This window comes from Etheostoma cragini, chromosome 22, assembly GCF_013103735.1.
Source record: "Etheostoma cragini isolate CJK2018 chromosome 22, CSU_Ecrag_1.0, whole genome shotgun sequence".
NCBI classification, from domain to species: domain Eukaryota; kingdom Metazoa; phylum Chordata; class Actinopteri; order Perciformes; family Percidae; genus Etheostoma; species Etheostoma cragini.
Genome location: NC_048428.1, coordinates 15,619,652 through 15,635,895, shown reverse-complemented (window position 1 = coordinate 15,635,895; position 16,244 = coordinate 15,619,652). Strand labels below are relative to the sequence as shown.

The following is a 16,244-nucleotide window of genomic DNA, read 5'->3' as shown; positions in this document are numbered from 1 at the left end:
CTGACATCAGAATTGAATTTGCTAGTTTCCCTGCTTTGATGTTTGTTGAGTCTGACAAGGTTCAACTTAAGTAGAACTACCTATTGAATATTTTACAGGGACAGAGATGTTCCTGTATGAGGTAGCAAGAATAGCATAAAGGCAGTGATGTTGATGTAATGACATTAATATCCCACCGTCTGGCACATGCCCTTTAAAATAAATATAATGGAAAAGGACAACATTATTTAGTTTGTCTCAGCAAAACTATGCACTGTGATTTCCCTTTAAAGTTTGGTCTTCTCTTTCTGTATCCTCTCAGACAGTGAAACAGATGTGGCCGTACATCTGCCAGTTGGTGGAGAAACTGTTCCATGAGACGATCGAGCCGGCGGTGAAGGAGTCGAACGCCCACCTCAGCACCTTCTGCTTTAGCAAGATCGACATGGGAGAGAAAGTGAGCACCTCTTAGTGTTCCTGCATGGTTCTAAGACTGATCATGTGTTGTTACAGCAGTGACAACACAGACTACTGGAAGCAGGTGCCGTTGGGACAGCTGGTGAGGGTGTGTGGGTGCTTGAACGTGAACATGCATGCACGTCGCTAACACGTGTGCTTGTTTCATAAATAGTTTCCATTGGGGGGTTTAGGAGAGGGGTCGACCTTGTGCTAAATGTGTGGGTTTGGGGAGAGTTGAAGTGTTGGTCCAGTGTTGATGGACTGGAGTGGTGCAGTGGTCATAATGGTTCCCTCTCTTGCAATATAGCCCCTGAGGATCAACGGGGTCAAGGTTTACACAGAAAATGTGGACAAGAGACAGATCATCATGGACCTGCAGATCAGGTGAGCCCATCAGATCCCTGTTTAAATCATTATTTTATTATCCACAGTTTCCATAAGACCTTATATAACATTGTCAGACTCATGATGGGAAAAAAAGGATCCAAATTGATGCAGCAATACTGTTCTAATCATCTTTTTTAATGCTCAAATGCTCCCTTGGCAAAACCTGATGCCTACAATACCCACAATGCAACTCGACCGTTTGGTCACAAATCTGGGTGTTTAATGTATTTGGGTATTGACTAATTTGACACCAGTTTAGACAATTTGTTAGATTTTGTACAGCTCCGCCTAGACCCACAAAAGGATTTTTACAACTTTTTTTACATATGTACTCCTCAAAAAACAGGTTTTCAAATGTAAAAAAGGGGAGTCTACCCTTTCTTTGTTGATATAAGAGAAATATAAACTTTCAGAAGAGCAACCGCTGTGTCTGTTACTGTGCTGCCCGACAAACATATTGTAACATAACGGCAGAGCACAGTAAAGTGGTTGCTGATACGTTTCGGGTATGCAGCTTGTTGGCTGCTCTATTTTGTTCCAAAATTTACAACTGAGCCATTGTCAGCTAAACAACTTTGGTACGCATTAGTAACTTTAGCTGTGACATGGCAATATGAGCATGAACAGTGAACAATGAGGTTGATATTGAATTTAAAACAGCAATGCTGGATTACATGTAACAATGATGGTAACTTGAATCCAGTGCACTAACAATAACAAACACTAGATTTGCTAGAAAAAAATGCCTACCACAAATAGTGTCAAAGACAGAGATGGATTTCATAACATCCTTTAAAGGTCTGGAAAACAAGTTTATAATGCTTAATATAGAACAAAACTCTATGATGCATGTTTTGTTTGTATTTATACAACAGGAGTTTCAAAACAACATAGAACCCTTGTACAGGAATTTTTTTTAATATACTGTTTATATTTTGTGTTTTTGTCCCTCAGCTTTGTTGGCAACACAGAGATAGACGTAGACATCAAACGCTACTACTGCAAAGCCGGCATAAAGAGCATCCAGGTAAGGAAATCCCTTTATGTCTGACTCGTTTCACATTCTCTCAGAGGAAACTTCCTCTGGCATTAGTCCTGGACTCTCCAAAAGTTGTCAGAAAAGGAACATGAAGCGGATATAAATTGGATATGAAGCGGCACAGGGACTTCAGATAAAGATCTGTCCTGTCGCCTCTAATTTGAGAGGCTTTTAAAGTAGTGAAGAATCCACAGCTTCGAATTTTGTACAGCACATAAACATGTTGCTGAAGAAGGACAAAAGCTTTTCTCTTTTCACTAGACAATAGTTCTTATTATTTATGTGCAGTGGTATCTACACCGTCTGCATATACAGTACTGTCAAAAGTTTGCGGTCACTTAGAATTTCCCATTGCACTCCATTGTAGACACAGTACCAGCAGAGATCAGTGGCGTTGTTTTTTTAACCAGGGCAGCAGTTTTCAGATTACATTATGTGCTAACATAATTGAGAAAGGGTTCTCTGTGTGTACTGTGTATTCAGTGATGGGGCTGATCTGTAATGATAAAGTAAACAACAACTACAATAAAATAAGCATGGAGTGCATTCGTAAGTACTACATCGGTTCCTAACATTTTTTAAAGCAACACCAAAGCACTTTTCCTCTTCGGTTCCCCTACAGGTTGGAAGCAGAATTGTCCATTACCGCTGTCCCATTCGAACTACAGATCCGCTACCCGATCTGGCAAACTTGCATAGTGCGGTTATAGCCAATAGTGGTCTGCAAACGCAGAAGTGCTGTTCACTCTGTTACGAGTTGATGAACCACTGAAATGATTTTGGAAACGTTATTTTAAGGTACAAACAAATCTTTGGTGTTGCTTTAACTTGACACCCCTTTAAAAAAAAGCAGTCCACACTTGCCTGTTGTCATGTTGAAATGTTGCAAACAGTTGAACCAAAGAGTCATTTTCTCCTCTGCCATTCTTAGAGGCCTCAAGAGGAAAAAACTATCTGGTACTTCCAAAGAAAAAATACTAGAGTTAAATTTAGAAAAAAATAGATCTGCAGAAATGTTTTATTTATTTATTCCACCCTATCCTATTTAATGAATTCTAAGACCACTTTAGTGGTTATAAAGTTGAAGAAAAAGCTTTGCTGTAGAAGTTAACTTTGAATTACTGTAAAAGATATACATTATCCTACTAGACTGAGTCCCACTTTTTAATGAATGTAATGACAAAATAATACATTTTATTTTATTTTATTTTTAACAAATAATACATTTACATAATGCATTATAATGTGTAATAATAATGTGTATGTAACCTTACAACTTTTATCTCCTTCCCTGCTCTCTGTAGTGCCTGACTACACAAGTGTGTTTTGTTGTTCTTGTATGCCCTTGACCCTTTTGTTTTGCTGCAGTGGAACATAGCAGGCAGAGAAACAATCAGTGTGTGCCTCCTTGAAGACTGAGTAATGTTTGGTCTGTCCCCAGGAGACTCACTGCCCTCATTATGTAGCTCAGGGAGACCAACATATCTCCCGAGCTCATTATCAGCCACTGATACATCAGTCCCAATCACCCCTTGAGCTGGTTTACATTACACAGAGCAGGTGCGTTTGACTCCATAACGCTTAGATTACTGCGGCTTTGTGACAAGAGGGGTCTTGTCCTTTTATTATTTATTTACAGTAATATTCGCCATGTGTTCCCACTACTACGATGGATCTCAATCCTCACAGCTACTGTACATTAAAAGCCTGTTAAACCTGCGAAGAAATCTCATTCTCTGATTGATTTCAAATTGTAGTCATGTTTTGACAGATAAGTCAATACTTTTAAACTTCCAAAATGATTTAGGTACAAATTCCTGCATGTAAAATTTGGTTCAAAGTTTTACCGCTTTGAAATTCATTCACTTGTCATTTTCGTTTGCCAGCTGACTCTCTATGTCCTTTCTATGAAACTGACTCAAACTCACAAAATGACTGACGCGATGGCATTTACTTCAAAGAGCTGCACGCAAACACTCATAGAGCTTTATTGGTTTTGGGTTCAATTGTGTAATTGCTGTTTCAATAAGTTTGTATTTCTATCCATGCTGAAAGTATTGCCTCAAAACAAGACTGGTGCTAGAATTTAAACATCCTTTGTTCTCTGTGTAGATTTAAACAGCTATTTGGTGTCCACATGAGACGTGTGAAGCACTACCAAAATCATAATCCGTGTAATTGTCATAATGTGTTATGGAGAAGGTGGAGGATGACACTGGGCAGGTGTGAAGTCCGGCTGTGATCGAGTTTCCGACCTGTCATATGGCACGGCTAACGGCTCCACCGCTGAGGAATGTCAAGGGCCAGTGGGGTGCGAGTTTCCTACACTGTAGCTCTCCCTTTGTGTGCGTTTGTGTACAGTTATTAATATGTTTCTCTTTTGTGTTTCCATAGATCCACGGCGTGTTGAGAGTGGTGATGGAGCCGTTGCTGAGTGATATGCCTCTTGTTGGAGCTCTGTCAGTGTTCTTTCTGAAGAAGCCAGTAAGTCCAGGCGCTGGGGACACAGTGTGACACAAGTCAATTCAATTAAACCTGTTGCACAGAGCAGTCTGAATAAATGCAATATGAATAGCGTGCGGGGCTATTAATATAGGATTTGTGATATTGAAAAACAAAAACGGGTCCCTTCTTAGTCTTTTCCAGCATCTGCGATGGTGTAACGCAGCAACAGATTACCCATACACTCTTAAACTTTCTTTTGACTTGCACTAGATGCTTTCATTGTGTTCTCTTTATTCAAAATTTGCACCAAGGTCTGTGAAAATCACAAAACATCCTGAATATCTTGTAACTATTCGTTAAAACATGGCACCTCATAAAACCAATCCCTCCTTGGTTATCTGCTTTATTGGATTGCCTGTTTTAGGCAATATAATGCGTGTAAATTGGTCTTCAAATGGTTGTTATATAAGTCAAATCACAGCTGAATCACATTACAATGTGTTTCCTTCATTTTACAACCCTTACTCCCAGTTTGTTTTCCTTCTCTGGGATTGCTATCAGCGTTGTCTTGCAGCCTCAACACGCCACATCACTTTCCATGATTTGCATTTCACATTGCCAGTTGTTTGCATATCTTATGTTTCCCGGTGCCCATTCCATCAATCTCCCTTTCCACCCCTATGCAGAGCCACTGCTGCACAGCTTAAAAAATGTTTGGCCGATTTATTCCAAATGGGAGGACCCAGTGGAACTATAGCAGAGCTTTAAATAGCAACAGATCAAGCCAGCCCTACTTTGGCAGATTTCTCTACCCCAGGCACTCAGCTAAAGCTCAAGGTGGAGATATTACTGTAGGAGGCTGAAAGGAAAAGGCAGCAGCTCTAGTCAGTGAATCGTGCTGCAGTCCTACATACTTAAACATAAACACACACACAAATATATACAAACTTAAGCATCTCAATCTTCTTCCTGCTTTTAGATGAGGAACATTACATTGGTATACTGGAGGAGCGAGCAAATAAATTGCAAAAGTAGTTCAATGTGGGCAAAAGTACCTCGGCATTGTGTACCCGGGAATTCAAATAGCTCACCTTCCTTCTCTCAGCGTGCCATACAAGGATTTATCCTGAGTGTCAAATGAAATAGAAACTTTTCCAGACCATAAGTGGCGTTGGCCACGGCGAGGCTGTGTGATCGCACTAACTCGACTCAGTGCACTGTAAATAAAAAGATGCAACACATTCTGCTGTGAGACCCCTAGAGAGAGTCCATGGCTCAGGCTAAACTGAACAGTCTTACTTCTTTAAATGGGGATTTTTTTTTCTCAGACTCCGTACTTTCCATTTTCATCTCTCGGCAAGAAAGCAAACATGCAATTGATTTAGTGATCAATTATTTATGACTTAAATGCAGAAACCACTAGGTTTATAGTTGGAAGACAGTACTGTTTTTTTTAGTTCATCATTGTTACCCAGAAGTAGTCTTTTTACAGGCAGGGGTTTGCCCCTCAACACCGCCTTCTTACAGCTCTTCTTCTCAAACACATTTCTAGCCCTGCAGTGCTCCCCGCTCCCCTGCAACTTGGGCAGAAAAGTAGGGTGGGAAAGGCTCATTAAGAAAGCTGCTTCAGCATAAAGGCAGAAACAGATCAAAGCTTAGTGAGAGGAAAGATCTGCCTGCACTTCAGGTCTCAGCTGATGTCATTCACACTCTTTGATTTTTTTTCTTCTTCTACTGTCTTTCTTATCCTATCAAATTTGACATACCTGCTGCCTGTTTTACCCATAACGTGAATAGAAATTGGTTTGATTTTGTATCAGTTATACACATATATATATATAGTAATAATACTGGTAATTGGACCATGTAAATATACATGTCTCTAATCTACTAATGAGACCTCTGAGGCTTGCTGCTGCTTTTATAAATATTTTACCAAGCAGGTGTTTTGTGTACATCTCCATACAGGAATCTGTGCTTTCTGACCACTTGTTGACTTGTGACTCATACACAGTTGCTAATTGTGCACACAGCATCTGTTCATGCGCTTGAGTGAACTTAGAAGAAAGAAATGTCAAAGGATAAAACAATACACTTAAATATACAATGCCAGACAAAGTGTTGGTTTATTTTTTTTTATTTACATTCCATTTCGAAACTGGTGTTCAGTGGGAAGCACGAGAATAACTCAGACGTGGCTTAAGTAATGAATATGGCAACAATATTGTCAGTAAAGTAAGGCTTTGTTTAAAAACAATGGACTAAAACAATAGCAACTTATCCATAAACCTTTTGATTTATATTATTTTTGCTGCATATTTTGTAGGACTCCTTGTTACAAATGAGTGGTAAATGTAGCACAAGCCGGAAAACAATAACATTAAGTGTTTTGATCTATTCAAAGTAAATGACACTTTCTGCACTTTCTGCAAAACCTATTTGTTCTTCTTTCTTTTTTCTTCTTCTTTTAGCTTCTGGACATAAACTGGACTGGCCTCACCAATATACTTGACATACCTGGGCTCAGGTAAGTCCGCTCAAACGTACTTTTCTTGTTTGTCAAGACATGTTTTTTTTGGCGTGTGTGAGAGATAATGAAAGTTTTTAAGTGTTTGGTTTCAGGAAGCTCGACTCATTCCTACATTCTTTCACCATTGAATCAATCATATACTCTTGTACTGTACATTTTAACTGTGCAATCGTTTTGTTTTTTTTTAAACTCATTTTACCTTTCTAAAAACATAATTTATAATGCATTTAATACTATACACTGTACTTGTATCTGGAAATACATGCTGTAGGCTGTACTTTCACCAGACCTCATGGGTTTACTTTCACTTTCTTATACTTATTCTTTTTTTCTTTCTTTCTTATTCTTCTTATTACATATCTGAAAAGGAAATTCCACCAAATGTTCTGAAAGTATTTTTTGCTTAAGATTTTTATTTCAGAGAGTTTTCTGAATGCCAGGGTTGTTCTGGTTTTTGTTCCTGTTGTGATAAGGAGCTTGATCAGACTCAGCTTATACACCTAAACTTGTGTTTTTGCGAGCAAACACTGAGCTCAAGTATGATGTATGGTGTGTGTGACATGCAGTACAGGGACATGGACACATTACTGTGAATGACCAGGTTAAGTTAATCGTTAAATTGTCTAACTGGGATAAAACTGGTTGGATCAGAACATGTGCTGCTTGTAGCCTGTCTTCCTCATTCCGGCTTAGTTTGTTTTCCTTTTCTTACAGCGAGTGTCTATTCTCCTTGAGTAGTTGTGTGGGCTGAGCGCAGAGTAATTGAGTGTTGATTAAGAAATGCTAACAGCCCAACACAATTACTCACCGCTGTCTTGAGTGGTTCATACATTAGTTGCATCCTAAATAAAGTGACACATGCATGTGCTTTTCTTGGATTAGAGCTGCTTGTCATATTCCCTGCTGATGAGGACAGACATGTTGATACAGGCAGAGCTCAGTGGCCCGTCTCCCTCAACTCTTCTGTCAAGTCCTTTTGCAGGGGTGAAATTGATCCATGCAACTTGTGCAATGCAATGTATGTGTGTTTGTGTGTGTGTGTAGTGGCACATGTACCTGTGTGTGTGGATCTTTTGGTCGTGGAGGAAAGGGGAGCACGTGCAGAAAAAGAGGGGTTAGCTGTAGAGAGACCCAAATGGTGGACTGCAGCCACAGAGTTTCTCAAATGTAGCAACAGACAGACAGACAGACAGCATCAGCTGCCTATGAAGGGTCTTCCAGTGGGTCGCTCTTAACCCTGTTATTGTCATTATGCAACAAATGTCTTATTTGTGTTCATGTGTTGATGTATCATCATTGTTGAACTGGCTTTGAACTCAAGATTCTAAAATGCTGACGTTCAACAGGTGCAGTTTAATGTTCAGCGTGTTCACTATCTTAGGTTAGCGTGTTAGTGTGTTAAATTTGCACTAAACTCAAAGTGCAGCTGAGGCTGATGGGAATGTCATTAATTGTGCGGTTATTTGGGTTTATTTGGTCATTAGTTTTGTATTGCCAGATCTCCACACCGCTTCAAAGTAAAGTCTTTCCCCTCCACACATACATTCCTGGATAGGAGAAAAAAGGCTCTGATTTTGCATTTCTTTAAACCAATCACAGTTGTCTCGGGCGGTGCTAAGCTCCAGTTGCAAAATAAAAAAATAAATAAAAATGATTTATTATTATCATGGAGAGTGGTAAAAAAAAAAGGGAGTGGGGTGGGGGTTGCAATGTATGTAAAAAAGAGAAGTGGTGCAATCGCGGTCATGTGGATTTGAAGGTTGGCTTATGTCCTTACTGTCTCCCTAGGGAGTTTACATCCAGCATTGTGATCACTGTTCACATCCTACCTTCTGCTGATGCGCAAGGAGGTGGACTGAGGAGGCACTGCAGGACTGCTTAGATGTAAATGTACTTTTTAAATAGCGCTTTTCTAGTCTTAACGACTACTCAAAGCGGTTTTACATACAGTAACCATTAACCATTCACACACATTCACACACTGTGGCCGAGGATGCCATACAAGGTGCCACCTGCTCATCAGATAAACACTCACACACATTCACACTCTGATGCGCAGCCACAGCCGGAGAAACTGAGGGAGAAACTGAGGGTGTGCTAGCTCTCATATAGGAGGAAGCTGGAGGCCAAACTGCAGCAAAACAATGTGAAGGAGATGTGGATGGGGATGAAAGAGATACGCGGGTGTGGTGGATAGAAGCAGACAGCAGTCAGCCAAAGTTATTATGATTCATCATGAATGTTTGTACCAAATTTTATGGAAATCTATCCAATAGTTGCTAAGATTTAACTCTAAACCACACATGTAAACTCACGGTGTCGTCAAAAGAAAAGTCAGGGGATCACAAAGTCATTAAAATATATCCTAAAGGAACCCAAAACGTAGAAATGTTTATGCCAAGCCATCCAATAGTTGTTGAGATATTTTAGTCCAAACCAAAGTGTACCTACATTGCCATCATATAGTCATAAAGAGCCAAAGTCACGCCCTTCTCTGTCAGTGAACTACATCTCTCCTCTCGTTCAATTTACGTCACCTAGCTTGATTACTTAACTTGCTCGCTATCTAGCTAGCTTAGCTCTGTTCCACAACACATGTAACGTTATCTTACCTGGTGTTTTTATCCAGTGAGGCGTTTTCAACAGATAAGCAAAAGAACAAGCAAGATCCGCTGCTCTTTTGAGTAACGTTACATCCCCGTTACGATACACACAGACAGCTAGACGTCATCCATACAACTTTGAAGTTTGTAGTCTAATTACGTATTTTCACATTTTATACTTCAACAATTTAACAATAAACTGAGACTTTCTTGACTTGCAAAATTATCTATTAAACGGATAAACATCAGATGTGTAATTCATGGCTTAATTCAAATGGGATCAAAAAATTATTTGTCTTTCCCCATTCACTACCGTTCATAGTATTTCTGTGTTAAAGTCCCAAGGCGGTCCACCGGAATGAGAGGGACTCTCTATACTGCTACCAAGGTTAAAAACAGTACTTTCTGTCAAAGAATAAAATAATTGTCTTTGACGTGGCTCACTGGAGAGTAAAACACGCAGTAACATACTTTACAAACTGTATATTATAAAGTTTGAGTGTGCATGTCTGCAGTCAGCACTTTTGTCCTAAAGTGAATGAATGAAACTGTCCCACTTTTGTTACTTTGCGTTCACACACACAAGCAGGTGCGTGGGGTGTTCCAGTGTTTACGCCAGGGGAGCAACAAAAATGCAGCAATAAGCGCTGATGCAGCAGGAATCCCTTTACACTCTCTCAGCTCTCAGCTGGAGAAAAGCTCCGTCTCTGACCACTCCCCGAGAAGAGAATCTTAATGCTTCAAATCGGCTGAGAGAGAAGAGCGGTAGCCGGTTGTTTCGTGGAAAAACAATCTGATTGTTCAAATAAATGTTTCTCCTAACTCCAGACACAAACACAGCCGGCTAAATTGAATTTATTTCCTTGTTTTTTGTCAGAGTAGAGGGTCTCTGTGTTGCTTCAGTGCTATTTTAGAGCAGGAAAGGAAGTTTCTGTCTTTAAAGCAATTTCAACTGGTTCACAGTCCCAAAGGAGCCTCAGGAATTGTCACTTATCTATAGAAATGACTCTCATCTGCCTAAGGTTAGGACTCACCCATTACATTAGTTGCCTTTATGACAGAAATAAAATATAAGGGTGTAATTTACTGCAGGCATTTATTTTCATTCTTGTGTATGTTTTATGCTTCAGTTTCCTGTTTTATGTTGTAGTCTGTTTTCTCCGATGTCTCCCATTTTACTCCCTACTTAGTGTTTTTCCACCTTTGGGATTGTCTGCCCCACCCTGATGTTTTTCACCTGTTCTTAAACCCTCACGTCACATGTCCCTCGTTTCACCTCGTTTCCTTACCTTGTGTATTTAGTCACTGTGTTACCTTTGTCTGTTGTCAGATGGTGTGTGTGGAACTGACAGTGACAGATTTTTTGTGCTGATTAAACAAATCCATTTAGATACTTTACTTCATACTTTTCACTTATACTTTTTATTGATTAGCGCCGCCCAGGATTGTTGTTATTAGATTAAAGAAACCCAAACAAGCTCGATCATTTCCCAGAATAGATAAATGGTGTAGCTAGACCACACTTTAGTGGAGAATGGTGTGTCAGTGCTACTATCCTGGGCCTAATTCAACAAGACACATTGAATAGGGAATTTCTAAGGTATACCACACCAATTACATACAGGCTGTCATGTAGCGAGTTGCTACACTTTTGGACAACTAAAAAGCACATGGGAAAGGTCATTAGGTACTGTGTATTAGTAAATGTCTGATTTATTAGGCTAAATGTTTTTTTTATTTTTTATTTTGTAGAATCAGAATCAGCTTTATTGGCCAGGTTTGCGTGAACAAACAAGGAATTTGACACCTAACCTTTGCTCTCAAAGTACAACACTCACTTAACATATAAAGAAGAAAAACAGAAAGGACAGTAAGAAATATAAAAAAAATACTGTTAAGGATACAGTATAACAAAACAATAGAATTTACAACAAATATACAATAACAATTGACAATTGAAGAGAGAGATTTAGCTGGTGTGTTTTCAGAGTTCTGGTATCCGTCCAGAGATAATTTCACGATCACTTGCAGTCTCCGAACACCTTTGATTAGGACATCTTCATCGTGATATATGGGAATGCCATGATTTTGCAATTTTCCAGCCGTGCTATGGCAGCTAAATGAATAAATGGAAGCTTGGCGGTAATGCCATTTGCTGGCCTTGTTGTCATTGTTGTTGTTGTCACAAAGTGTTGAATCATTAGTGGAACAGACAGGTTTTGGCTAGCAGCACCAACACACTTGAACCGACTCCAATTGTCGTATCTTCTAACATGTAAATCAGAAATGTACTGTAATACTAAACTGAGATTAAAGGAGAACATTTATAACTCGGGGCACCCTTACTGTCTATTAAATAATTCATTGCTTCATTCTGTTTATCTTCCCTTCCTCCCTTCTCTCAACCCTCTCTACTGTCCTTACAGTGACTTCTCTGAACATCTTATTCAAGACATTATCTACAGCTATCTGGTTTTGCCCAATCGTATAACCATCCCACTGGTCGGGGATGTGGAACTGGCCAGGCTGCGCTTTCCCATGCCAAAGGTACTAATGCAGTTTAAAAAAACGTAATTAAACAGGTGGTTCAATATGCCTCTTCATGGGGGAATTCCTAGTTAGTAACTGAAAGTCCTTGATAGTCCAATCTCAAGGCCCCCGTGTGATGTGTGTTTTATTATTATTTCTGTAATAAAAGAAAGCAGTTATCAAGGTTTTGTATGTAACTCACAGCAATAAAACCGAATGAAAAAGGGCCAAAGCAGCAACAAAGCATGTCAAGTCTTTGTTGCTAATACCTGTCTCCATGGTAACAAAATCATCACTTTCAGCATCCTTTGTTCATGAGATATTTTGTTTAAGATATTTTAGGCTACAATTATTGTATGCCTTTGTACTCTTTTTGCTAATATTCTACCAATCTGACGTCACTACACCATCAGCTGATCATTTGATCAGGAAATTGAAAAATTGGATAAAAAACCAAGTCATGTCAAATAGTCAAATGCAAGCATTTGTTGCTTTTCTCTGTTTGATAGTACTACAGAAATAATTAAATATACATTAAATGAAGATAAAGTAAGTTAAAAGTATTTCATTTCAAATTCACACACAGTCAGATCTTGACATCATAGTCATCATTTCATCATGATGTACATACAACACCTGGTACCATACAGTTGTCTTTTTCATTTCTGGTATCTAGTTCTTACAGTCATTAACTGTAATGTATATCATGAAATGAAATGTAAATAATTAATAACCCCATTAGAAATAATATGTTTCTACCTAACCCTTTTGTCATATTGCCTTAACGCTGTGGTCTGCATGTCTCCACAGGGAGTCCTGAGGATTCACTTCTTGGAGGCTCAGGATCTGGAAGGGAAGGACACCTTTCTGGGAGGGCTGATCAAGGGCAAGTCCGACCCGTACGGTATCCTTCAGGTCGGCAACCAACAGTTTCAGAGCAAGACTGTGAAGGAGAGCCTCCATCCTAAATGGAACGAAGTTTACGAGGTGACAGGTTTGGGATGTTGTTTGGAGTAGGCAGCACATACTACACATGATTATCATAGTGTAGTTTGAGTAATCTGATCATTTGTTTACAATAAAAACAAGTGTATTATCCCAACCTGCATTACATTATTGGAGGTTATCAGTCTGTTGACTGGATATGTCTGCTTGAACAAGCATCAATTAGTTGGTGTCTTCATCAGGCTTTGGTGTACGAGCACTCGGGTCAACACCTTGAGATTGAGCTGTTTGACCAAGATCCTGACAAAGATGATTTCCTGGGAAGGTGAGTTTCTCCCAATTTCCTGCCCTGCTCTCTCTTATCACACATAAGAAAAAGGTTTTCAATGTGGCGGATATGTAACAGCAAGCTTTGTTGTTATCTGCCAGCTATATAGGAAAGCTAAGGATCTGGTATGGCATTAGATTTTAGATTTCTTTCTATTTAAAAGGGACAACGCACATTAATCAACACGAGTCCAACATGTAAATATGCCAGATTTAGCAATGCAGGCTAATTTGCAGTCCCTATCAGATTGATGGCTTACATATTGTGTCTTAAAGACTGTGTTGTCCTAAGTGGAAGGTGAGTTGAAAGTATCTGTGCTAGTAGACATCAGCTAAAGTAAAGAAGAGGCGTTATTCCACAGTTCCAAGGGTAAAGTCAATCGATTTTACCCCAAGACTGTAACACTACACCCAGTGCTGACAACACAAAGCAGCCAATCAATAGCTGGACCCCTCTGTTCAGTGTTCAGATTAATTGGTGTGATTTTCTGTTTACTGTTTGCCGTGCCAATCTGAGTAATTATTTGTCATTATTCACAGCCTGATGATTGATATGACTGAGCTGTACAAAGAACAGAAGGTTGATGAGGTAAAGCATTTTTATGGCAACATTGTATTACTCATTTAATTAAAATTTGTTTAGAGTTTATAGATTAGGTCTTTAAAGGAAAAGTTCGATATTTGTCAGGTTTTGAGGATAATTCTTTAGCCTGTCGTTGCAAAAATCTAAAGTTTCGGTCCCTTGATGACTTAACTTAATGATTTAACTTGGATGTTTTTTACACTGTTGCAGTGGTTTGACCTGGAAGAAGCTCCTACTGGGAAACTCCATTTAAAACTGGAGTGGCTGTCTCTGCTCTCCACCCCGGAAAAGTTGGACCAGGTACATCAACAAAAGGTTTTCACAAAGCTAAAATATTGTTTGTCATCGTTCTCTGGGTTGACTGACTTTTCTGTCCATAGGGGCTGCGAAGTGTGCGTGCAGACAGGAGCCTGGCTAATGATGGACTATCGTCAGCGCTGCTTGTTGTCCATCTGGACTCAGCAAAGAATTTGCCTGTAAGATACTGCAGTGTTCACTTTGTTTTGAAGGTAGAAGTGCTACTGTTCTGATGCTATAGCTTGTGGTAAAACATAGCATTAGGCAAATGCAGCCTTATTGCTCTCCACCCAAAACACACACACACACACTCACTCACTCACTCTCTCACACGCGCACACACACACACGCACACACACACACACACACGCACACACGCACACACACACACACACACACACACACACACACACACACACACACACACACACACACACACACACACACACACACCACATTAGCAACACTGAACCAGTTCAATAAGAAGTACAAGTGTTGTATACTTGTTTAACTAAGGATTGTTACTCAGTGTGCAGCAATGCTCCACATTCCTATTGCCATATTTGCTTTGTGACACTTGATTGATTTCCTCAGTTTGCTTTCATTTTCTTTTTACATTTGGTTTACATTGCACTGTGACCTCCAGGTGAACCTAACAACCAGGGCAGCCGTTTTTAAATATCATTCTCAGTATCTTAGCTATCACAAACTCAGCCATTAAAGGTGCTCTAAGCAATGTTGGGTGACGCTACTTCTTGTTCACGTTCAAAGTGTTTTCAAACAAAATGAGACTAGTTTGACCTTCCATCCTCCTCATCCTGCCCCCTCCCTTCTGTGCTTCTGTGCACTATTATTTATTATTATGGATGTACCAACTTTTATGATCAAGTCACTAAACCTCAGGATTTTGCTCCTATGTCAGTATTTTTGTAGCTGTTGTCCGGTGAGAAACGTAAACCTCCAAAACCTTTCCAGGACTTTACAGTGTATCTAATAGGATTTGAAAGCTATCATTGAACCAACTGTTTTAAAACCTACTTGTAACCTTATGAGCCATCTCAGTCATAACTCCACCTTTTTCTCTTTACTCTCTTTTTTTCTTCACCCAAGAGTGTCTTCACAGGCAGCTTAGGCTGTGGAAACTTAAGTGAGAGGAGAGCATCTGGTCTAGTCTTTTGTGAGAGCAATACTTCAGAGTATAGAACAATATTCGTGAGTCCCCCAGTACTTTTGCATCCTTATAGTGTAAGCATTAGTGGTGTGCGATGACGTGGGTTGAACAGTAACAGGAGTCTTTGAAAACTTGCATCTCAAAGCATGTGTTAGCTGCATGGTTTTATTGTTATGTCTGATGAAGAGTACCCAGAGTGCCCAATAACCAATAACAATAAGGACTAGGCTATGCCTTGATGGTAGTTTGATGGTCATCCAGCTAGATCCACTGCTTAGTTCAAGGCTAAAATATTTGCAGTACAAAGAGGTCATAATGATCTGTGTGCATTAGTCAGCCAATGTAAGTGTTGCTGCACAGACACAGAAAGCCTGTAGCTTGTTAAAAAAGTGACTCAAAGTTAGCTCCTCCAAATCGTCCCTGAAGTAAACACCCTCATATCATTATTCCGACTTGAGTTTTCATTGTTAGCTCCCTGCAGTGTCAACAATATCAACCCTCCTGCTGTCTTTTATTTATCCGCCATATTATTCACATACACATATTTCAACATATAAATATATATTTTTCCTCATGCCTCTAAACCATACTCAACCACTCCCAATGTACTAACTATGGGTGTGATTTTCTCCCCCAAATGTCCTTATGGCTTAAAGAGCAACCTGTCAGATTTCACCTGTGAGGGGTTGAAGCAAGCATTTAAGGCCCTGAAGGTAATGTGGGGAAAATGGTTTGCATGTACAGATCACCTCCTGTGTCTCATCTGTGTTTCCTCAAGTGCACATCCAACCTCATTGGATTGTGATGATTATCAAACAAGCAAAGTGAATTTTCCTTTTAAAACAAATGTGTATTGATGATTGCATTATAGGTTTTGTGCCTTTGTTGTGATGTGCACTCTTTTCTCCTTATTTGTAATGATACATGATTTTCCACCTTTACTAACTCAT

General features: G+C 39.5%; 1 protein-coding gene across 4 annotated transcripts in view; it reads left to right on the top strand.

The window, feature by feature from the left end:
* The window catches only part of esyt2b (extended synaptotagmin-like protein 2b), a 30,527-nt gene that overhangs the window by 6,048 nt on the left and 8,235 nt on the right, over positions 1 to 16,244 (top strand). The window contains exons 3-15 of one of the 4 annotated variants that reach the window (XM_034862239.1): positions 302 to 436; positions 746 to 822; positions 1,780 to 1,852; positions 4,259 to 4,348; positions 6,781 to 6,836; positions 11,869 to 11,989; positions 12,782 to 12,958; positions 13,159 to 13,241; positions 13,784 to 13,832; positions 14,037 to 14,126; positions 14,207 to 14,302; positions 15,234 to 15,335; positions 15,951 to 16,007. In XM_034862239.1, coding sequence (XP_034718130.1) covers positions 302 to 436; positions 746 to 822; positions 1,780 to 1,852; positions 4,259 to 4,348; positions 6,781 to 6,836; positions 11,869 to 11,989; positions 12,782 to 12,958; positions 13,159 to 13,241; positions 13,784 to 13,832; positions 14,037 to 14,126; positions 14,207 to 14,302; positions 15,234 to 15,335; positions 15,951 to 16,007 — 1,206 coding nt within the window. The remainder of the gene's footprint in view (positions 1 to 301; positions 437 to 745; positions 823 to 1,779; positions 1,853 to 4,258; positions 4,349 to 6,780; positions 6,837 to 11,868; positions 11,990 to 12,781; positions 12,959 to 13,158; positions 13,242 to 13,783; positions 13,833 to 14,036; positions 14,127 to 14,206; positions 14,303 to 15,233; positions 15,336 to 15,950; positions 16,008 to 16,244) is intronic. The other 3 variants (XM_034862240.1, XM_034862242.1, XM_034862243.1) reach the window with 3 other exon arrangements.